General features: G+C 39.9%; 1 protein-coding gene across 3 annotated transcripts in view; it reads right to left on the reverse strand.

The window, feature by feature from the left end:
• MCOLN2 (mucolipin TRP cation channel 2) overlaps positions 1-23,313 on the reverse strand; it is an 86,056-nt gene that overhangs the window by 50,773 nt on the left and 11,970 nt on the right. For 2 of the 3 annotated variants that reach the window (XM_078156552.1, XM_020988721.2), the window contains exons 2-3: positions 13,457-13,616; positions 1,562-1,735 (exon numbers count right to left, since the gene is read on the reverse strand). In XM_078156552.1, coding sequence (XP_078012678.1) covers positions 1,562-1,735; positions 13,457-13,616 — 334 coding nt within the window. Of the gene's footprint in view, positions 1-1,561; positions 1,736-13,456; positions 13,617-14,270; positions 14,399-23,313 lie in introns of those variants that run through there. The other variant, XM_020988723.2, reaches the window with a different exon arrangement.

Raw genomic sequence — 23,313 nt, forward strand, 5'->3', positions numbered from 1 at the left:
AAGATGGTATAAAAAAGCCCTTCCTATTTATTTTGGATATTTTCACATGTTTGTTTTGGCAGATGTTAAAATATTTCCTGCACATATCCCCAACTCTCTTCAAAACACACACACAAACACATAGAATCAGGAAGAATTCTTTCAAAACTTTTATGGAAAATATGTTGCCCTAAAGTCCCCCAAAATCTAAGGTTCCAGAATTGCAAACATTCACATTTCTAAAAAGTTACTCAACAGGTCAGGGAGTACAAATGTAAAGAATGCATCCAATTCTCTTTTCTTTGTCCATTCTGCTGAAAGCAAATCTTTCTCACCGAGATCTCAGCAGTTTCCAAACTAAGTCTTACATCAGAGAATAAAAAAGTAACTATGTCCATGTAATAGTTGTTCAATAAAATGACACCTTGCACAGAACTAAAGGAAATGACAAATTTCCAGAGTTGGTTCTGTCAAATTACCACTTAGGGCTGAGAGATGAGGTCCCCAGGGAGAAAAACCTTAAGCCTCTCCCTTATGGGTTTTAGGACAAAGTAATTGCACCTATTTCACATCTACAATTGGGGTGTTATCCATTCCCTTTTAGCAAATGATGTAGTGTAGGGATTTGATCGAGGCGAAAATGCACTGAAGTGTTCGTAGGCATTAGCAAAGGAGGAACAGTGGAGCCCGGAATGCATTTTCTCATAGAAACAATGGCATAGGTGTGGGTTAGCTTCCTAAGGGCAGCCCAGAAAAACTTATTTAACCAAAAATGTTCCTAACATACATGCAGTACAGCACGAAGGGACTTGATTACTTTGCTTAGCGCTATTTCTTTAGGAAAATGGATTCAGAGTCAAGAGAAACACAGAATCTCAAGAGTCGGAAGAGGCCACCAAGGTCAGCTAGTCTGACCTGAACCTGAATAGACTTCCCATTCTATGGAATCCCTGATGGGTGGTCAGTCAGACTTGGCTTGAAGACCTTCCATCCTCCAACTCTTGAGGCAGCCTAGTCTAATAATTTGGGAGAGCTCTATTGGGACTTTCCCTTATCCAGAACTGAAGACTACCTCTTCCTTGTTACTTCTACCCAGTAAGTCCTAACTTGGTGTATCAGAATACTTTTCTGTCCCCACCCTACCCCTAGCTCCCATGCCAGGGGAGAAAGAATTTCCCCTTCATTCTCATATACTTTTCTGGCCAAGGTAATAGGGATTCATCCTACTTTGGGGGTAGCACCTTGGCTTGGGGCCCAGCAGAGCAGGAATCATGGTCACAGAATTCCAGAATGTGAGAGTTAGAAACGGGCCTCAGCTATCATCTACTTCAGCCTATACACAAAACAAACCTCCATCAAGGAGCAACCATCCAGAATCTAGAGCCATAGGTGCAAAGCGGGAATATGGGAAAGATGGTGATGTTTCCAGAAAGAAAGTTCCCAAATGGTAGAAGGAAAACAGAAAGAATTCCCGTGGCCTGGCTGAGGTTATTCCCAGGTAACAACTGCATGTAAAGGACATTTCCAGGTAGTCTACAAGGGCTTTCTTTCTGTGTGGACAAACCCGAAGGAAAATACTTACCTGGTTAATGACAAAAAATATGCTTTCATAGACATTTTCCTGTGTATAGACGCTGCAACTGTAGTCATCTTCATCTATGCCAGAATATCCCTTTAGAAACAAGTGCTTAAAAGCCACAGTATTATCCTCTTTGAAAGAGACCACCAGCTGGTTATTCAGACCAAAAAGAACAAGCTGAAAAATACAACATTAAGATAGAAAAGCAATTATCACCTAAACTATTGGGCAGTTGAAATTTGACACTTCAACAAACATTGATTTAAGTTGCGTTGGCTGGGTATTGTGCTAGGTGTTGAGACTACCGTGCCAAAAAAAACAAATCAATAAACCAATCCCTGTCCTCATAAAGGAGAGTTGGGGGAACAGAGAAGGACAGATAAGTAAACAAAATATACACAGATAAGGAAACATAAAACAAATACAAAATAATCTTAATGGGAGGTGGGGAGGAGCAGCAACTGGGATAAATCAGGAAGGGCTTTTATATATGATTGACCTTGATTAAAGGAGTCTTCAACTTTACAAAGTAAAATCACTGTCAATACAATACAAAGTACGTAACTAACACCAGAAGTTAATATTACTTGCAAGGAAGAAACACCAGAACCCGTCCTAATAAATACAGGAGTATTCTCTCCACTATCTGACACAGTGCTAGAGATGTTACAGACAGCAATAAGATGAAAGAAAAAAAAATCATACAATGCAAAGTTTTGCTTTGCGTGGCCATGCATATTTGTTACAAGGGTTTGGTTTTTCTTTGGCAAAGAGACAAAACCATCCCCATTTGCTGATGGCATGATGGTTCACTTACAAAATCCAAGAAGTCACCAGCACTATGGTGTTTTCCTTTGTCCTCTTCCCACCAGACTCCCATCCTGGGAACCTGAACTCTGATTAGCCAGCTTTTACCTTACCTTGTCTTATCCCACATCTGCCACACCATTTCCCATCCATTGCCAAGACAAGCCATCTATACTTTTGCAATGGGGAAGCACTGGAACTTTTCCTAATAAATATAGGAGAAAAGCAAAGGTGGCCCTTCTCCTCACTATCTCTCCTGTTTCTTCAACCGGAACCCTAATCCCACCCCATGAGACCTTGGGTTCTGATTGGTGAGCTTTCACTTTATTTTGCCTGTCTCTTGTTCCCACCATGCCACTTCTTGGCTATCTCCAAGCCACAGCACCAAACCCCAGTATCTTTACCACTCCCTTCCCAACCCCCCCCCAACTCTTTATAGTCTTCCTCTGTTAGAATGTAAGCTCCTTGAGGGCAGAGACTGTTATTTGCTGATATTCTTATTCCAACCACTTAGCATGGTGACAGAAATAGAGTGGTTAATAAATGCTTTTTTATTTATTCATTCAAAGAAACTAATTAAGAAAATTAATAGCTTCAGCAATGTAGCAGGAAACAAAATAAATCCACAAAAATCATCAACATACATATAAAGCAACAATAAAATATAGAAAGAAAAAAATGGAAAGAGGAATCTCATTCAAAACGACTACAAAATACATAAAATATCTGGGCGCCAACCAAAATCCATACAATCAAAGCTATGGTTTTTCCAATAGCAACATATTGCTGTGAGAGTTGGACTATAAGGAAAGGATCAATGCTTTCGAACTGTGGTGCTGGAAAAGACTTTTGAGAGTCCCTTGGACAGCAAAAAGATCAAATGAGTCAATACTTAAATTAATTCAGGCTATTCACTGGAAGGTCAAATACTAAAGCTGAAGTTCAAATACTTTGGCCACATAACAAGGAGATGAGACTCATTGGAAAAGACACTGATGTTCGGAAAGATTGAAAGCAAAAGGAAAAGGGCATGGCATAGGATGAGATGGTGTCATGGAAGCAATGAACATGAACTTGGACACATTTCAAAAGATAGTGGAGGATGCAAGGGCCTGGTGTGCCCTGGTGTGTCCACGGGGTCACGAAGAGTCAGGTACAAATGAATGACTGAATAATACCAAGAATATTTAAAACACACAAATACAGTAATAAAATATTCTTTAAAGAAATAATGAAAGACTTAAATACTTGAAGGAACATTCCTTGCTCATGGTTTGACCACACCAATACAGTAAAAAATAATCAGATTACCTAAATTAATTTAGTGCTACACCAAACTGCAAAAGGAATACTAAACAAAATAGCAGATATAGAGCTTTAGACAAAAAAAAAATAGAGACCTGGACAAAATAATAACCAGATTCATTCAGAAAAATAATAAAGTCAAGCTTGTTCTCACAGAAGCATGCCCAGTGCAGGAAATCCAAGAGCCCCATACTCATTTGTGGCAGCAGATAGAACCAGCTTAGTGTAAACCAGAAGCCTAATTATTATTATTTTTTTTTTTTTTGGTGAAGCAATTGGGGTTAAGTGACATGCCCAGAGTCACACAGCTAGTGAGTGTCAAGTGTCTGAGGCCAGCTTTGAACACAGGTTTTCCTGACTGCAGGGCTGGTGTTCTATCCACTGTGCCATCTAGCTGCCCACCCAGAGGCCTAATTCTTGCACAGTGCCCAACACCGGGTGACCAAAAGGCCCTATCCACAGCAGGCCAGGACAACGTAGAGAAATCCACGGGAGGCTCAACTAGACCACACCCAGAGTAGAATGATCCAGGGGCCCATTCATGTTGAGGAAAGAGAATGGAACAGACGAACATCCAGGTTTCCCACTAACCCTGAATCCAGACTAAACCAACATCCAGGTAGACAGACCTGGAGCATACCAGGAGATGAGGCCAAATAATTCCTAAAGAACTCAGGATTAAGCAGGACCCACCCACACCATCCAGGATTAAGGAAACAAAATTTGATCAAGGGACAAATTCCAATCCAGAACCTGAGAGGTGAAGTAAGAGTAAATGGAAGAAAATAGTGAACACGATGAAAAAATTTGATTGAAAGAAACCCAAAGAGTAAACCCAGAAGAAGAGAAGACATATAAGTCCAAGAAGAGCTTCAGAAAAAAAGACTGTCCAGGTAACAAGGACTAAAACAGCATATGGAAGAAATGAAACAAGAGTTACAAAATGGAATAGCTAGGGAGGGGGGAAATGGTAATATCATAGGAGAGACAGTGATAAACCTTACCCAAGAACTGAACTCCCTAAAAATTAGAAGGGGACAAACAGAAAGCAACAATCCCGTGAGACAACTAGAAATATTAAAATAAAATTAAATAATTGGAAAAAAAAAGCAGTCATAAGGGGTATGTGCATATATACATATATTATCAAAAACTAATTTTAAACAGGTAGATCAGAAATGAATCTAAGCATCACTGGACTACCTTAATAAAAAGTGACCATTAAAAATACTCTATTTCAAGAAATCATAAATGAAAACTGCCCAGATCTCTTAGAACCAAAGGACAAGGTGAAAAGAGAAAGTGTCTTCTGGTGACCTCCTGAAAGAAATCCTAAAATTAAAATTTCTACGAACATTAAGGCAAAAATACAGAGCTTTCAGGTCAAATTAAAAGTCCAGCAAGCAGCCAAAAAGAAAATATTCAAGATCCAAGGAGGAACCGTTAGGATCCCACAAGATTTGGTAGCTGCCACGCGAAGGAAGAGGAAAATTTAGAATACAATATTCCAAAAGGCAAATGATACAGCCTTACAGCTAAGTACAATTTATCCGGGAAAACTGTGTATAATTCTATGGAGGGAAAATGGCCCTTTAATGAAATAAAGGCTTTCTAAATATCCCCGATGAAAAAAGGCCAGAACTGAGAGGAGCTGGGAGAGCAGAGCTTTGGAGGGGTGAAAAGGTACCGGCAGAGACTGCTGAATAGGAGATGAAGAAGTCTGCAGATGGAGCCAAGTTAGTAATTAATGAGTGTGGGCTACTGCCCCTCCAGAAATGGAGATTAGGCAATTAAGAAAGGGAGTCATCTATCAGGAGAGCAGTGTTTCAGGGAATATGACACTCTTCAGAATAATATTTAAAGAAATATTTTTAGGAACAAGTACAATTGGTAATTTTATTATCTTTGGTTGAAAATAATTGCACAAGGTAACTCTCACTTTCCTTTATATTCAAGCATATAACAAGCTTCTAAATCAACCTGAAAGTTTCCCTAGAGTCAAACATCTTTCTGGATATATAAATTCTAGCTATGGTGCTTTGAGTCTTCAGGAAACAAATCTTTAAGTGTTCAAGAGTCTTTAAGATGCTTTCCTTTCATTACTAGGAAATTTTCATTCAAATTTTATCTTTTTGTTTACAATTTATTAAACAGAAGGTGGTAAATTACCTTCTCAGAACTCCCAATTAGCTTTCTGTGCATTATCTAGTCCCTTTGACTCTCCTGCATCCACTTTTCCTTCAGGCAAAAACAAGAGAGAGAGAAGAGTTGCCTTTTTCTGATTAGAAGGAGATGGTCTTTTTCTGATGAGAAGAGATTTCCAAGATCACTTTACTAACTAAACCCAACACTGTCCTTCCCACCTAATATCTTAGCCACATCTAAATACACCTGGTCTTTTTAGTAAAAGCTGATGTTGATTCCAACAGTTTTACAATCTTTTTTTCTTGAAGTTTACTTTTTGCAAACTTGGAACAGTTAAAAAATTCATTTGAAAAAAACATGATAGTTTTTAAGTATAAATATCAATTACTTCTTTATAGAAATGTTAAGAGTAGAGCCCTAAAGGATTGGCTAAGAAGGAGTGGGGGAGACCTTACTTGAGCACAATAACTTAAGGCAAGGACTTTGAAGCTAGATTCGTGAGAATCTAGCAAGAGAGGGTGAAAAGAGAAAAAAATCAATGGATGATTCAGAGAACAGGCAGAAAGACTGTCTTAGGGGAAAGGATATGGAATGAAGAAGGGAAACAGAATAGCAGGAAAAGAAAACTTACTCTCCAAAGTTTTGGTTTAAGACCTTAACTTCTAAGGTGTATCCACCAGCATGTGGCTTCATCAGCCCGGCTTAACATTGAAAAAGTTTGGACACCTAGCTCAGTCCTTAATGCTGATTGGCTACCAAGTCTGCCGCATGATTTCCCTTCTTGAAGGTATGAGGCAAACAGTTCAAATTCCCCAATGCATAGTCCATGGCTTTCACTCACTGGTCATTAATTTTCAATGCTTCCTCTTGTGAGGCTGCAACAGATGAAGCCCTGGTCAGAGACCTAGCAGTCCTCCGAATAATCCAGAAGTCACTTATGCTTCATTTCTCCAGAACGGTAGGGATCTTGTTTTTGTTTTATATTATTTTGTTTTGGTGAGGCAATTGGGGTTAAGTGACTTCCCCAGAGTCACAGCTAGTGAGTGTTATGTGTCTGAGGCCACATTTGAACTCAGGTCCTCCTTATTCCAGGGCCAGTATTCTATCCACTGTGCCACCAACCTGGCCCGAGGGATCCTACTTTTTAAAACAAGTTATGAAGCCTACAAGCCCCCTCCTGAATCGCTACCTGGGAACATCATTAGCGAGGGGATCTGAGATCCTATCAATCAATCAATCAAAATACCACAGATCCAGAGACATAGCACAAGCCATCACTATGGCTAAGAGGAAAGTTCTTAACCAAGCAAGGGAATAAAGGGGAACACAAAAAATAAACTAGAAAATTTTATTTACTTGATATTGAAAAACTTTTGCACAGTCAAAACCAAAGCATCTAGGAAAAGGAAGGGGGAAAAAAATGTCTGTCAACTATCATACGCAAGGAATCTGTACCAATATGCATGACTTGTCAGACTAAGTTATTTTTTCTTTTTTTCTTTCCTTTTTTCTTTTCTTTTTTTTTTTTAGGCAATTGGGGTTAAGTGATTTGCCCAGGGTCGCACAGCTGGTAAGTGTCAAATGTTTGGTCTGAGGCCGGATTTGAACTCAGGTCCTCCTGACTTCAGGGCCGGTGCTGTATCCACTGCGCCACCTAGCTGCCCCAGACTAAGTTATTCTTAAAGATAGCAAGGTTGCCCAGTGGGTAGACTGCTGAATTTGAGTCAGGACAACTGTGAGCAGGTCATTTGCCTCCCTCAGCTACACAGGATTGTTGTCAGAATCAAATGAGGACATATGTAAAGTTCTTTGAACCCCTGAAGGCACTTTATAAATGTAAGCTATCCCTACTGTCATTAGAATTATTAGGAGTCACAGTGGCAGAATCAGCAGAGTGGTGGCATTCCTCAGCAGCTAAGAGGTCGTACTCAAAAAGGACCTGTGAACATTAATAACTATATGAAAGAGGGCTGTAGAATAAAAACAACAGTGAGGATGTGGCTCACACCCAGCAAACTTATCAGTGACAAAACACAGAAATACTCAATGTTGGAGGGGTTGTGCCAAGACTAGTGAACCAGACCAACCACCTTGGAAAACAGGGTGGGATTATGCTAAAATAAAGTTACTAAGCCTCACCGCTAAGTGCATGTGTGTGTGTGAGGTCATGAAGAATTAGACATGACTGAAAGACAATACAACATAACCAGAAAGAACAACAAAATGGGAAATTAAACATGGAATAATTATAATGACCAAGCTTAGCTCCAGAAAAAAAAAGCTGGAAATAATGAACCTCTTTTCATTGCAGAGGTGGGAAACTATCACATGTGTTATCACACATGACAGATGTTTGGATTAGTTTTGCTAAGTTTTTTTTTCCTCTCTTTTTTAAATCTGTTACTACTTTTAATAATAATAGTTACCATTTATATAGTTCCTATTCTTTGCCAGGCACTGAATTAAGTGCTTTACAATTATTTCATTTGATCCTCACAACAATGTTGGGAGGTAAGTGCTATTAGTACTCCCATTTTATAGTTGAGGAAACTGAGGCAAACAGAGATGAAGTGATTTGCCCAAGGTCACAAAGCTAGTAAGTGCCTGAGGTTGGATTTGAGCTCAAGTCTTCCTGGCTCCAGACCTGGTACTCTATTCACTATACCACCCAGTTGTCAAGGGATGGCTCCATGGCTAGAGGACAGGTGGGGAATACATTCAGAAAGGAATGTGACATTAAAAACAAAAAGGTAAGCATTAAAATAAGAAACAAATTTTGTTTAACTGTTATCTTAGATACAGCAACAGAATGATCAATTAGTAACAGTTAGATGTCACTTGATTATTAATGCATAAGCTCTATTATTAATGGATAAGCTCTGGAAAATTATGCAAATACTTAAAAAAGAGAGACTTTAATGTAACTATACCCCATAAGCATTTTTCACAGATATGCTGGTAGTACACAATTAGGGTATGCCTTGAAGACATTGTATTCAGAATATCATATCCAAAACATGAAGCCATAATAGGAAGATTGAAATTAGGAGGAGATAAAAAGCTGTCCAGTTTCCCCAATCCCTTATGTGTTTGCATCTAAAAATAATTTTTTGGTAGCCCAGTCTGGACCTAAGGAAGAAATTTAAAAGTCCTCCTTTCCAGCAGTAGATAACTAAAAAGAAGGTCAAAGTCTCAACAAAGAAACTTAGAAAAAAGGAGTTCAAAGAACGTCTCAATCCAATCCCCCTGAGTAATGCTGAAACATTTGCTGCAGATAAGTTTTAAAGGAGCAATTGCATTGAATTATCAAGCGTTGGCTTTTTTCTAGCAAGCACAGTGGAGGGCAAATCTTGGGTTGTGAAATCCGTGGAGGAGAGACTTTTCTGGTACCAGGAAAAGCAGGGCTCCATTGGGGCGTTGTACAGAGAAAAAGGGAGGGAAAAAGGAGGGGAAAAGGGAGGGAAAAAGGAATGCTGCTCTTTCCTTCAAAGAGAAACAATCCGCTAAGCCGCAGAGCTGGAGAAAAGTCAAAATGAGCAATGGAACAATTTCTCTTCTCACTGGTCCTGGACACCAAACCATAGCCACCTCTGGGATTGGAGGTGGAGAGACAAGAGAAAATGAGGAAGGAGAGAAAAGACAGCATTGTCATGGTTGGAAGACCCTCCCCTTCCTCACCCACGCCATCCTGGGCTAATGGAAAGAGTATGGGATTTGGGCGTCAGTAGCCATGGTTTGCATTCTCAGATCTTCCCCTTCCCAACTCTATGATTTTAACCATGTCACTTAAGCTCTCTAGTACAAAATTCCCTCACCTACAAAATGAGGATGTTGATCTAGAATCATGACCTCTGGGGTTCCTGCCAGCTCTAAATCTATTAATTCTCCGACAATAGACTTTATCTTGTCCAACCTGTCCTTGAACAGGAAGCCTTTCCTACCAATTCCCTGGCAGGCAGGCTGCCATTTAAAAGAAACTCTTTATCTCAAGCCTGGGATAGAATTTTGTCCCGTACTCTTGACATTTAAATAGTAGCTAAGGCCACCCTGTGCTAACTATGCTAGGGAGTTCTGCCCTCTCAGAAAGTGTATAAAATTTTACACGCTAGAGGAAAGCGTAAGGCTTTTGTTACTGTTGGGTCATTTCAGTCGTGCCCGATCCCATCCGGGGTGATACCCAGATATTTCTGGCCTTGGGTCCCTTCCCTTTAATCCAGAGTTTTTCTGGCGCCTGACCTTTGGCTTTGTTTTCTGACACACTGTTAGGCTCTTAACCTTGCATTCCTAATCCCTAGTTATTTAGTCTTCTCACCTGGGCTCTACGATTTCAACCCTTCTGGAAAGTCACCAAGCCCAGAATTCAGGGGGGCAGCTGTTGTACACACTCAAGTGACTAGGCTGGTTCAGGAGCATCTGCCATAGCACCAGCTGGTACAAGTAGGTAGAACTAAAAGCTGGCACAGGGCACCAAGGCCCAGAGAAAGCAAAGGTAATCATGGCACTAGGAGATCCAGTTGACTTGACCCTGATCCTGCATCCTAGTGGGCAAGTCACTCGATCTCCAAATGAGATATGCATAAAGAAGCTAGCACAGTGCATGACACACAGTAGGTGGTATAAAAATGCTTATTCTCTTTCTCCCTCTCAAGGCCTCAGGGTTAAGTGGAAAGTGATTGGATTCTGGCTTGGGGTGTGGCACTGAGTGGAAAGAAAAGAGGTATTTTGAAAGAAGAATAAAGAGAAACCTCTTTGGGTTGAAATCCTCTTTGGGGAGCTTAATAGCCAAGATAAGAACAAAAGAACCTAGAATGAATGCAAGAAGATCCACCTCAAATCAACCACATTCCCAGTTTCTAAAAAAAAAAAATCACCTGATGTCAAAACTGACTCAAGGTAAGCAACTTATGGTGGAAAAAAAAGATTTTGGAGATTTTGGAGAGGAGGAGAGGGGTGAAGTCTTTGAGAATGTCCCAATTCCTCGCTCGCCCTTCCACTGCCCTCCCCTTTCCTCCCCCTCCCCCCCAAAAATAAGGAAGCAAGTAGACTGGTGACAACCAGCCTGTGAGTTTGACCTTGATTACTGGTAGATTTGTAGAAAATACTATCAACTTAATGCTCAGTGACCATCTAGAAAAGGAAGTGGTGATTGCCGTGATCTGATGCAGCGTGACTCTGCTAAGAACATGCAGGGCATGTCAGACCTTCATTTCCTCTTTTTTCCTCTCTTTTTAACTGGATTTCTTAGGCCAGGTTCCTCACCCAAGAATTCTTCAAACACTTGACTCATCCTGAATGAGTGAAGTTACTCAATGTTCTACAACCTGGGGGGAGAGGGGCCACAGCTAAGGAACATTGCACGTGATGTCACATTTTTGGGATGTTTTGATTGATTTTGCTCAATGTTTTGGGTTTTCCCCCCCATCTCTTCCTCTTTTTCTTTCTTTTACTATTACGAATGGTTCTGTGGGAGAAAGGATGGAAAATCTAGGCAATGTAAAGAAAGCATAAATAAAAATCCATTTTTAAAATGGCAGAGATTAAGACTTAAACTCATACTCTATGCTCTCTGCCCCCCAGCTGCTGGTGCTTTCTACCGACTATGAATGTATTATGTACATAAAGGCATATGTACATGCACATCTGTTGTTCAGTTCGTGACCCCATTTGGGGTTTTCTTGGCAAAGATGCTGGAATGGTTTGACATTTCCTTCTCTAGCTCCTTTTAAAGACAAGGAAACCGACGCAAACAGGGTTAAGTGACTTGCCCAGGGTCATACAGCTAGGAAGTGTCTGAGGCTGGATTTTAACTCAGGAAGATGAGTTGTCCTGACTTTAGGCCTGGCAGTGGGTTACACTGCGCCAACTAGCTGCCCCTAACATGTGAGTAAGTGTTGTTATTGTTGTTCAGCAGTTTTCAGTCACATTTGACCCCAGCGGGGATCTTCTTGGCAAAGATAATACTGGAGTGGTTTGCCATTTCCTTCTCCAGCTCATTTTACAGATGAAGAAACTGAGGCAAATAGAGTTAAGTGACTTGTCCAGGGTCACACAGCTAGGAAGTGTCTGAGGCTACATCTGAACTCAGTTCTTCCTAACTCCAGGCCTAGTGCTCTCCCCACTGTGCCATTCACTCACCTATGTATATATGTGTATTTGTATGCACACACATAGAATGTATAATATACACACATGTATAAACTGATATGTGTGTATATATGCACACATATGTATATGTAGCTATATGTACATATCTATGTATATTATATATGTGTGTATATATAGAGTATGTGTGTGTACATATATATATCTACGTATATATATATATATATATATATGTAAGTATATGTACACATGTATGTATGAGGCTTTGGGAAGCTAATCGATTTGTCCAGGGTCACTCAGAGAAATACAGCAAATTGTCCAAGACCACAATTTGTAACTGACAAACTTGGGGATCAAAGCCGAGGTCCATTGGGTCCAAATCCAGTGACCTTAGTGATAAAAATATGTGAATCCCTGAACTTATTATCTGGTGTAGTGGAACCCAAAAAGATTTCCAAGTACATAAATCATTTGGAGGTATGAAGGAGGTTGTTATGACTGTACATTTGTGGAGTTGGCATCCAGGAGTTTTCTGAAACCATGGGCACATACTTGGAATTCCCTAAATTCCAAGGGGCTGTAACAAGTTTATTTCTAGTGACATCAAACTGGGTGTACTGAAGGCCTGGACACTCACTATTCAGATGCTTCTTTGCCATCTACAGTTGAGCTAGGTATGTTCCCCAGCCTTACTGATAATTGCTTATGTTTTTAGAAGGATCTAAGACAGAGTGGGGGAGTAGAATGAGCCTTCCTACTTCGAATCAAGAGTTGTTCAGTTGTTTTGGCCATGTCTGACTCTTCACGATCCTATGTGGAGTTTTCTTGGCAGAGATACTGAAGAGATTTGCCATTTCCTTCTCCAGCTCATTTTACAGATGAGGAAACGGAGGCAAACAGGGTTAAGTGACTTGCTCAGGGTCCTACAAGTAGTAAGTGTCTGAGGCAAGATTTGAACTCAGGTCTTCCTGACTCTAGATCTACTGCTCTATCCCCTAGTTGCCTCATAGAATCAAGAGGCAAGGGTTCAAATCTCTCCTTGTATCCTCAAGTTGGCCAGGTGATGCTGGACAAGTCAACAGACCTTACTGCTTCTTGCTGACTGGCTGATAAACTATGTCAATATTCCAGTGCTTGGCACAGGGCCTGGCATGTAGTAGGCATTAATAAATGTTTGTTGATTGATTGTCATTTGAGGAAAAGTCTGGCTAAATATGGAGTTTATCATATTAATTTACCTTTTTGGCCTCATCAGTTCCTGAAAACCATCTATTAACTTGGTAGCACAGGACTTGGCAGACAACAAGCAGTTAATAAATGCTGATTGACTGACTGAATAACAGAAGTTCATATACACAGACAAATCCACGGATCCTCAAAGTCTTAACATAAACATGGCATCCTCCTAATGGAAAGCCCAAATATCAGTAAAGAGTCAAAGTCTTTTTAGAAACAAAACCAAAAACAAACCTCTTTTCTGGTAGTAACTATGAAAGCACTCATGATGGAGGGGGGAAAATTTAACATAATAGAAATTACCTGCGTTGTCACCATTACAATCTTCAAAATCTGCAACCCCAGTTTCCATGGAATCTGGCGTCTGGCTTGGTACTTTTCACAGGGATTCATGAAGTAAAACTTCAAGTCTTGTTTCAGGCACTCCTCCATCAGGTCAGATTCGGGATGGGCCATCATCGTACTGGCAAGAAAGGCAAGGAACTCATTAAAGCCCCCTCCAAATACTAGGACAAAACCTTCAGAGGACACCCTGGGGCAATGTATGTGCCACTCACATACTTGACCCATCCAGGTCAATGCAAACAAAAGAGGCTAAACTGAACCACTGTGCTCTTTTCTACATATCCATCAACACTGCCAGGACTTTTGATTTCTCTAGTGTAGATACTACACCTTTCGGTGACACAGATCAGAACAGCTGCGTATTTTAGCAGATTGTCATAGAAAGTAAGTCAGTCTTAGTGCCTTCCCTCTGAGACTCCTCTCAATTCATCCCATATATATTGTTTGTGCAGGTAATTGTTTGCACTGTGAGTTTGCTGAGATCTGAGACTATCTTTTTGCCTTTCTTTGTACCACCAGTGTTTAGCATAGTGCCTGGAACACAGTAGGTGCTTAACAAATGTTAATTAACTGACTAAATTTGCTGTGGTGGAGAAATTCATTACCCTGTGGCCAGTCTGGTGATGGGTCTCTCTGACCCAACCAGAAGAATAGAATATATATTCTATTACCAGGCCCACCCTCCTGATGAGGCCCCAGCACTCTATTCCATCATCTAAAATTGTAACCTCCATGAGGGCAAGAATGTTAGCATGTTTAAATTTTGACCTACCTTAGTCCACAGAGCAGTGTTTTGTATCTTTGTTATTGAAGTAGATCTTTGATTCCATTGTTCTGGTACTCCCAGGGAAGAGGCTCCCTCTACCAATGCAGAATGACACCTGCTCTGTAATTTATAATCTCCAAGAGTCTCTGGGGGAGATCGAGAGTTTAAGTGCCCCGCCCATAGTGGGAGCTAACGTGTCAGAAGCAACATGTGAACCCAGTGAACTCTGAAGTCGGCTCTCTATCCACTGTGGCAGGTGTCCCCCTTGCTGCAAATGCAGTTGGCACCTCATAAAAATGTTTGTGGATTTTAATCCATCCACCATATCTCAAAATAGCCAACACCCAAACACCAATATTAAAAAAACAAAAAAAAACTGTGCCTGCTAAAGAAAAACATCCAACTTGGGTTTTTATTTACAGTTTGCTACGATAAAAGTTCCATATGAAGTCGTAAAAGCCTAAACTGCAATGGTGGCTGTAGAACTGGGAAAAAAACAATGCAAAGGATAGTGCTAAGGCAGAACTGATTAATTGACTTTTTGAGGGGGAAGGTAAGAGGAATTGGAATATAATTAAGATTTTAAGGCTGGGTGAAGGGAATAATTGTGTTGTCATTAACAGAGATAGAATGTTTCTTTTTTGTCTTTACATAATCCCCAAAGGTAGTACAGTATCTTATACACAGTAGGTGCTTAATAAATGTATATTGGGTTCAATTAACTAATATGAGAACTTGAGAAAGAGAATGGATACCTAGGGAAATATAAATTTAGTTTTAGATACTTTAAGTTAGCCTTTGTTACTTCAGTATGTCTTAATCAAGAAACCATTTGGCTGAAATGAACCCCTACCTTTCATTATTTTTTTTAACCAAAATTTCTCCTAATTAAAGTATCAACTGATAAAAATCAGAGACATAACTGTAAAGGAAATAAAAAGGGGCACTTTTGAGCCAGAGATTATGTGCCAAGTACATAAAAAAAGGAAGTTTTACCACCCACTACTTGTAAGGAGCTGGAAAATTACATTAACTTTCTGTAGACAAATTTAATAGGACTTAAATATTCAAAAATTGTAACTCTAATCCTAGGCTGGTCATTCAAGTTTTAAAATTTTTTATAACTTTGAAATGACTTATTTATAGTTGATCCAAGCAACATGATATAATGGATAGGCCTGCCTCAGAATCAGAAAGACCTGGGTTCAAGTGCAAGTTCTGATACATTCTGGCTATGTGGCCCTGGATAAGTTATTTAAAATTTTAGCACCCCATGCAACTCTCTCAGACTGCAGAATGGCAGTTCATCTGCATCAATGAAGGGAGCTTTCTAACCTGGCTGTTCCCCAGCCCAATAGAATCATACGTCCAGACTGAAAAAAATAAAAAACAAAACCATATGTCTAATTTCTATGCCATGTGACCAGCAAGATGATGAACTAAATAATCTTACAGGATCCCCAAATAGCATAGAACTAAAATCAGAATTTCCAGAGTGACCCAAAAGAGAAAGGGAATCCATGTGAGAAAAAACCAGGTAGGAAGATGTCAGAAGTTCTAGTGTTCAAGGCGGTAATAAAAAACTGAACTAGCAGACTAGAAAAAAATGAAACCCACAGTAGACAATTTCCCCAAAGATCAAGAGACATTAATAGATCTGGAATACAAAAATTTTAAAGTGGAGAAAAATCTGGCAGAAAAGAAGCAAAAGGCAAAAATGTTTTGCTTTTTTTTTTTTAAAGAAAAACAATAATAAACATCTGCTTTCCACATAGGTCAAAGCCACTGACCTTGAAACCAACTTAATCACAGGTCTTCCAGAACATGACAAATAAAAAATCTTGAGGGGTAGCTAGGTGGTACAGTGGATAGAGTTTCAGTCTTGGAGTCAGGAGGACCCAAGTTCAAATCTGGCCTCAGACACTTGACATTTACTAGCTGTGTGACCCTGGGCAAGTCACTTAACCCTGATTGCCTCACCAAAAAGCAAAAAAAACAAAACAAAACAAAAAAACTTGATCATAATACTGAATGATACAAGAATATTGCCCAGAATTTTTCAATATATAGAAAAAAATCAAAAGAACCCACAGATTCTCTCCAGGAAAACAATAATAACAATAACATGTTTGAAAGGCCAGAACACCTAGTGGCTAAATTTAACAATTCCAATGACAAATGACAAATTTTGCAAGCAGCCAGGAGAAAAATAAAGGAAAGGAAATTTGAATGATACAAAGTTATTCCACAGCCACTAGAAACTGTGGCAGGAAGTAGAAAAACAGACTAGAAAAAAGTAGAAAAAGGACCTCAAGTTGCAACACACAATGATACATCCTGCAAACCTAAGCCTAATCAATGAAAAAGATACACAGTCAATGAAAGAAAGGCATTTGAAGTATTCCTAGAATAAAAACAAAAGTGGGAAGAAATGACATGTCCACCTCTGAAACAGTTTTCTTCCCCCAGGGAATATTAAGTTCATATGTTATTGTTAATTATTATTAGCCTATATTGTCTACTTTAACAAGTTTAGAAGAAACAAAAAAAATCACTACCTTAAGGCTCATAGATTATCTATTATTTTCTGTTTCATGAAGTTGTTAAATTAATTTTCTAAATTAATTTTCTAAATTGATTTTATTATAAGCTCGTCAAGGCACTTAAGAAATAATGTTTCCTCTCAACAAATTAGTTACCTCTTTAGTCTTTCAACATACATAATAATCCACTGCTGATCATCTGTAGCCAGTTTTTAGTCCCTGAACAATTTCATCTTATTAATACTATACATTATGATGTATAGCATATATATGCAATCAATCAACACACATTTATTAAATTCTTACTGCAATCTTATTATCTTACTATTATTGGTGGGCAGCTAGGTGGCACAGCGGACAGAGTGCCAGTCTGGAGTCAGGAAGACCCAAGTTCAAATCCAGCCTCAGACACGTAGTAGCTGTGTGATCCCGGGCAAGTCACTTAACCCTATTTGCCTCAATTTCCTCTTCTATAAAATGAGCTAGAGAAAGAAATGGCAAAGCACTCCAGTATCTTTGCCAAGAAAACTCCAAACAGGGTTATGAAGTGTCAGACACAGCTGAAATGACAAATGTGACAGGCACGTTATAAGTGCTGGTGATAGAAAGAAAAAGCAAAAAAAAATCCTTGTTATCAAGAAACTTACATCCTAACGAGGGAACATATACATCAAAAAGGTACCTTCTTTTTTTTTTCCTTTTTTGGCAAAGCAATCAGGATTAAGTGACTGGCCCAGGGTCACAAAACTAGTAACAAAGGTCCTTTTAAAATAGATGGAAGGCAACCTTAGAGAAGGCATCCTTACAGAGAGGATGGTACTTGAGCTAAGTTCCGAAGGAAGACAAGGACAAAACTCTACATCAAAATAGACAGATAAATAGAAGTAGAGATACAGATATCCACACTTGTAGACATAGATACATATACAAGAGCATACACATTGACATATATGCAGAATCAGCTAGATGGCATAGTGGATACAGTACCAGGTCTGGAATCAGGAAGACTCATCATCCTTAGTTCAAATCTGGCCTCAGACACTTACTAGCTGCATGACCCTAAGCAAGTTAACCCTGTTTGCCTCAGTTTCCCCATCTGTAAAGTGAGCTGGAGAAGGAAATGGCAAACCATTCCAGCATCTTTGCCAAGAAAACCCCAAATGGGGTCATGAAGAGTCAGACATGACTGAAAAACAACTTAGTCATTGGGGATGATGAGGCCATTTAAAGGGCTCACATTAATTATCAGTCCTTTGAGGTGAAGGGGAAAAGAAGAAGGACACATCTGTTTCAAAGTATTGGTTACCTGCTACAAATACTGTAAACTTTGAAGCTTTCTCAATTCCTTTGTCAGCTCTAACTTCCCAATGAGCAAGTGACAAGAGCAGTGATTGGCCCTCTTATCTCTACCGCTACAAAAAAAAAAATGGGAAGAAAGGGAGGGGATAACAGTAACTTACAGTGATGTGCTTCTCAGTTTAAAAAAAAAAGACTTCCTCACAGCTATCATGTGAGGTTGGCAGTCCTAGCATTACTATCCCTGTTTTGTAGACAGGGAAGCTGGGACTCAGAGATTAAATGTCTTAGGAGCAAAGGATTACAGATTTAAAGTTGAAAGGGTCTTCTGAAATCTTTCAGTCCAACCCCAAAATTTTTCGGTAGAAGAAACAAAAAGGGTTAAATTACTTTTTCAAGGTCAGTGATAGAACCAGGATTTGAACTCAATACTTGTCTGACCCCAAATCCAGCATGCCTTCCAATGGCCATGCCTGAGCTCACACAGATAGAAACTACTGGAATCAGTCAAACTCAGGTCTTCTGAAACTAAGCCTAGTGCTTTTCCTACAATTCATTCTGGAGGAGCACAGTGTAGTGAAGAGACCACCAGACACCAGACTCAGGGACGTAAAGACTCAGTTTAGTAGCTAAGTTACACAGCGAGTAGTGTTGGACTTGGGTTCAAATTTAGCTAAGGCCAGACACCTACCGACTGTGTGACCCTGGGTAAGTCATTTAATCTGTCTACCTATGCTTTCTCAAATGTAAAGTGAGAATGATAAAAATTAGCCCCTAGCTCCTAGGGTTGTGGTGAGGATCAAATGAATACTACTACTACTACTAGCATTTATGTACCACTTTAAAGTTGGCAAAATGTTTTACAGATATTAACTCATTTCTTCTCACAACAGCCTTGGGAGGTAGATGCTATTATTATCCCCCCATTTTACAGACTAGAAAACTGAGGCAGAAGTGACTTGCCCAGGGCCACAGAGCTAGAGAAGTAAGTGTCTGAGGCAAAATTTGGACTCATGTTTTCCTGACCCCAGGTGCAGGGCTCTATCCACTGCACCACCCTAACTGCCCAGCAAGCATTTATTCAGCAAATCTCAAAACTATAGAAATGCTAGTTTTCTTCTTACTTCTTCTCTTGCCACTTATTAGCCACATCACACTGAACAAGCCATTCCCCCCCTCTCTGGGACTCAGTTTCTTTATCTGTAAAATGGGAACCATAATATCTAGGCTATCTACCTCCCAGAGTTGTTGGGAGGAAAGTGCTTAATTAACCTTAACACTCATTAGAAATGGGAGCAATTCATCCTAAAAATCAGTCATCTCAGAATAAAAGGAGACCTTAAAGACTGAGGCAATGCCTACAGATCTTCAAGGTAGTACAGGAACAGAAAACTGTAGCCTAAACAGATTCACTGTCAGGAAATGGAAGTCATTCTGCATCTTCAACTGTAAAAAGATGAGAAAGAAGAAAATGGCAGAGCAGTGGGCCAGCCACCGCCTCAACAAGGAAGGAACAAGGGGAAATGAAAATTTAAAAGTATGAGCCCAGCAATGAGCAGATGACATTTAAGATCTCTTCATTACAATGAACTCAGGAGAAAAGAGCAGAAATAACTAAGCATCTTATGAATTATTTACTTTTTTCATAAACTAGAGGGGGGGGAAATGAGTACCTTGGGGCTTTATAAGCTCAATCCATTGTAGAGCTAGGACCAGACTGCTAGGAAAAACAACTTTGAAACATTAAAACAAAGCTTACAATGGTCTGGCTGGCCACCCACACAGATGCTAGAGAAAGGCAGACTTTGAAAGGGCCCATAAAATGAAAACCCTGAGGTGAAGTGGTAGGAGTTGAAGAAGTAACTCAACAGTGATTCTGAAATCAGGAAAGAAAGACAGACAGAAAGAGACAGAGAGACAGAGAGACAGAAACCAATGCAAGTAACTCAAACTGTCCAATAGCCATTGAATCATTCTAATCTTAGCAAATCAGTTACTTCTTGGTTTAGACACTAGAACAATGAACTTAAGAACACTGAGTTCAGTTCTGGACGTCACATTTTAAGATAGACAAACAGAAGCACATCTTTTTGTTTTGGTAGTCATTTTTCAGTTGTGTCCAACTCCTCATGACCCTATTTGGGATTTTCTTGGTGAAGATGTTGGAGTGGTTTGCCATTTCCTTCTCCAGCTCATTTTTCAGATGGAGGTAGAGAGGGTGAAGTGACTTGCCCAAAGTCACACAGCTAGTACGTGTTGGAGGTCACATCTGAACTCAGGAAAATGAGTGTTTCTGACTCCAGACCCTATGCACTACGGTGCCCCTAGTTGCCCAGGTTGACATCCAGAAGGGGGCAATTAATACGGTGAGACTATGTCACAAAAACAAGGTACTTGGGATAGTCAGTTGAAGAAATGAAGGTTTATAGGGAAACATGACAGGTATCTTCAAGGATGTGAGCACCTGCTCTCAAGGATTATTAAATCCTGTTTAGGTTTCCAGACATTTTTAGGTACTCTAAATAAAAGCCTTGAAAAGAATATTCTGGGACTGGAGTCAGAAGAACCAGAGTTCACTTCTATCCTCAGACATTTATGACCCTAGGTAAGTCACTTAACCTGTCTGCCTTAGTTTCCTCAGCTGTCAAATGGGGATAACAATAGCACCCTCCCTCCCAGCATTGTCATGGGGATCAAATGAGAGATGATATTCACAAATCACTTTGCAAATCCTGATGCATTATATAAATGCTATTATTATTACTATTATTATTGAATATATAAATCAACAAACATTTATATTGAGTGTTTCCTATGTTCTAGTGCTGAGAGATTCAAAGAAAAAGCAAAAACACTCTGCTGTCAGGGAGCTTGAATTCTCATGGAACAGACAACATGAATAGAAAAACATATATCAGATACATAACAATAACAGGTAACATTTATATAGCACCTACTATGTACACCAAGCACTGTGCTAAGAGCTTAACAATTATTGCTTTATTTGATCCTCACAGTACACCTGGAAGGTACGAGCTATTATTATCCCCATTTTATAGATGAGAAAACTGAGGCAAACAGAGGTTAAGTGACTTGCCCAGGACCATACAGCTAGTATAGGTCTGAGGCTAGATTTGAACTCAGGTCTTCCTGACTCCAGTCTTTAGTACTCTATCCACTGCGCTAACATACTAAGTAGATATCTTAAAGGAGAAGGCATTGTACCTCAACATTGGAAATCTATCACCACAGACAGGATGGATATCATCCATCTGTTGAGAATGCAAGGTAGGTATCCTCACGCCCTGGCTAATGGTTTCTCCAATGGTCCTTGAGCTGAGCTTCTGGCATAGCTGTTCCAGACTCTACTTTTCCTCTTTCTAGAGGCATAGCTGGATTCAAAGTAATCAGATCTGGAGGCCAGGTAGCCTGTAGGCCAGTACATACAGTTTGTCTGGGCTGCTGTGGAAATAAGTTCTCATAGTCTTTCTGGAAACCCAGGCAATACCCAATTGGTATTTTAAAGCAGGGGTGCCCAAGTCAAATAGAAATGAGGTCACAGATCCATACAAAAGCATCCCTGTCGGCCACATACTGACTTAACTTTAAAATGTAATGTTATCTATGTATTTTTATTTATTTTGCTAATTATTTCCCAGTTACATTTCTGCTTTAAAGCTTCACCCATTTGCTGACATAGTTTATATTTCATCTGCAGAATCTTACTATCATATATCACACACACACACACACACACACACACAACACACACACATACACACACACACACACACACACACACACAGACATTTCCCTCAATAGAATAGAAACTTCTTGAGGGCAGGGATTGCTTCACACATCCTTCACACAACTATCTAGCTGTCTATGCAGTCTCCTTAATGTATCATACTGTGTCACTCCTTTACTTAAAGATCTTCAGTTATCTCCTACTTTCCATTAAATAAAGCATAAACTCCTTTATATGCTGGCATTTAAGGCCCCATGAAGTCTGGCTCTAATTTTCCTTTCCAGACTTATCTCACCCTACTTCCTACAATAGACTATACTGGATTAGTTCCAACATCTACTGTTGCCCTGCCTTTGCTTGTCTATCTTTGTTCACACCGTTCCTCATTCCTGGAACGGACTCCTTCCAGACTCTGCTAAATATCTTCCTTTAAGATTTCACCCATTTGCCACGTACATCAATCAATAACCATTTTACTGTCCTTCTACGTGCCAAGCACTGAACGTGCTGAGGGTACAAAGACAAAAGTGAAAAGTCTCTACTCTCAGGAAGCTTACGATATAGTGAGACTAGATGGTCATGTATAGATATAAACAAAAAAAATACCAAACAGATGTAAGTTAGTTGGGGAAAGATGGTCTTAGCAGCTGAGAGGTTCAAGAGAAGCCTCATAGAGAAGATAACAGACTGGAAGGAAACTAGGAATTCAGAATGGTGGAGGGTGAGGAAAGAGTGAATTTCTGGCATGAGGAAGAGCCAGGGTAAAGGCAGAGAGGTGGGAGATGGAGGGCTGTGTATCAGGAATTGCAAGAAGGGCGATACAATGGCCCTCTTGGCAAATACACAGAAGTAGCATATAGTAAGGCTGGAAAGGTAGGAGGAAGTCAACTTGCCAAGGGCTTTAAATGCCAAACAGAGAAATTTACATTTGATCTTGGAAGTAATAAGGAACCACTGGATTTCATTAATTAAGGGAGCAGCATAGTCTGATTGGAACTTTCAGAAAATCAGTTTGGTGGCTGTATGAAGGATGGGATGGAGAGGCAAGAGACTTGAGCCAGAAAACCAATTAGGAGGCTATTCTAAATAGTCCAGGCAAGTGAGGATGACCGCCCGTCACCCCCAACCAGGGTAGGGACTACACGAGAGAACAGGAAAGATTAGAGACATGGAGGAGATAGAAACAACAAGCATTAGCAACTGATTGGACATGTGGGGTGAGAGGGAATGAAGGGTCAAACATGGCTCTGAGGCTGATCACCTGGGAGATGCGAAGAAGAGCGAGACCACAACAGAAATAGGGAAGTCCTCCATGAAGACGCCCTCAACCAACCAGCTCCCTCTTCCATTTTCTTACAGAATTTGCCTCACTCTCTCTCCTTCTCTGCTTTGCACTTACTGCATTCTCTTTGCCTCCTAGCTTTTTTCCACTATCAAATTGTAAGCACACAGAACATCAGAA

Source organism: Phascolarctos cinereus, unplaced genomic scaffold, assembly GCF_003287225.1.
Source record: "Phascolarctos cinereus isolate Bilbo 61053 unplaced genomic scaffold, phaCin_HiC Scaffold_5;HRSCAF=322, whole genome shotgun sequence".
Classification (NCBI taxonomy): domain Eukaryota; kingdom Metazoa; phylum Chordata; class Mammalia; order Diprotodontia; family Phascolarctidae; genus Phascolarctos; species Phascolarctos cinereus.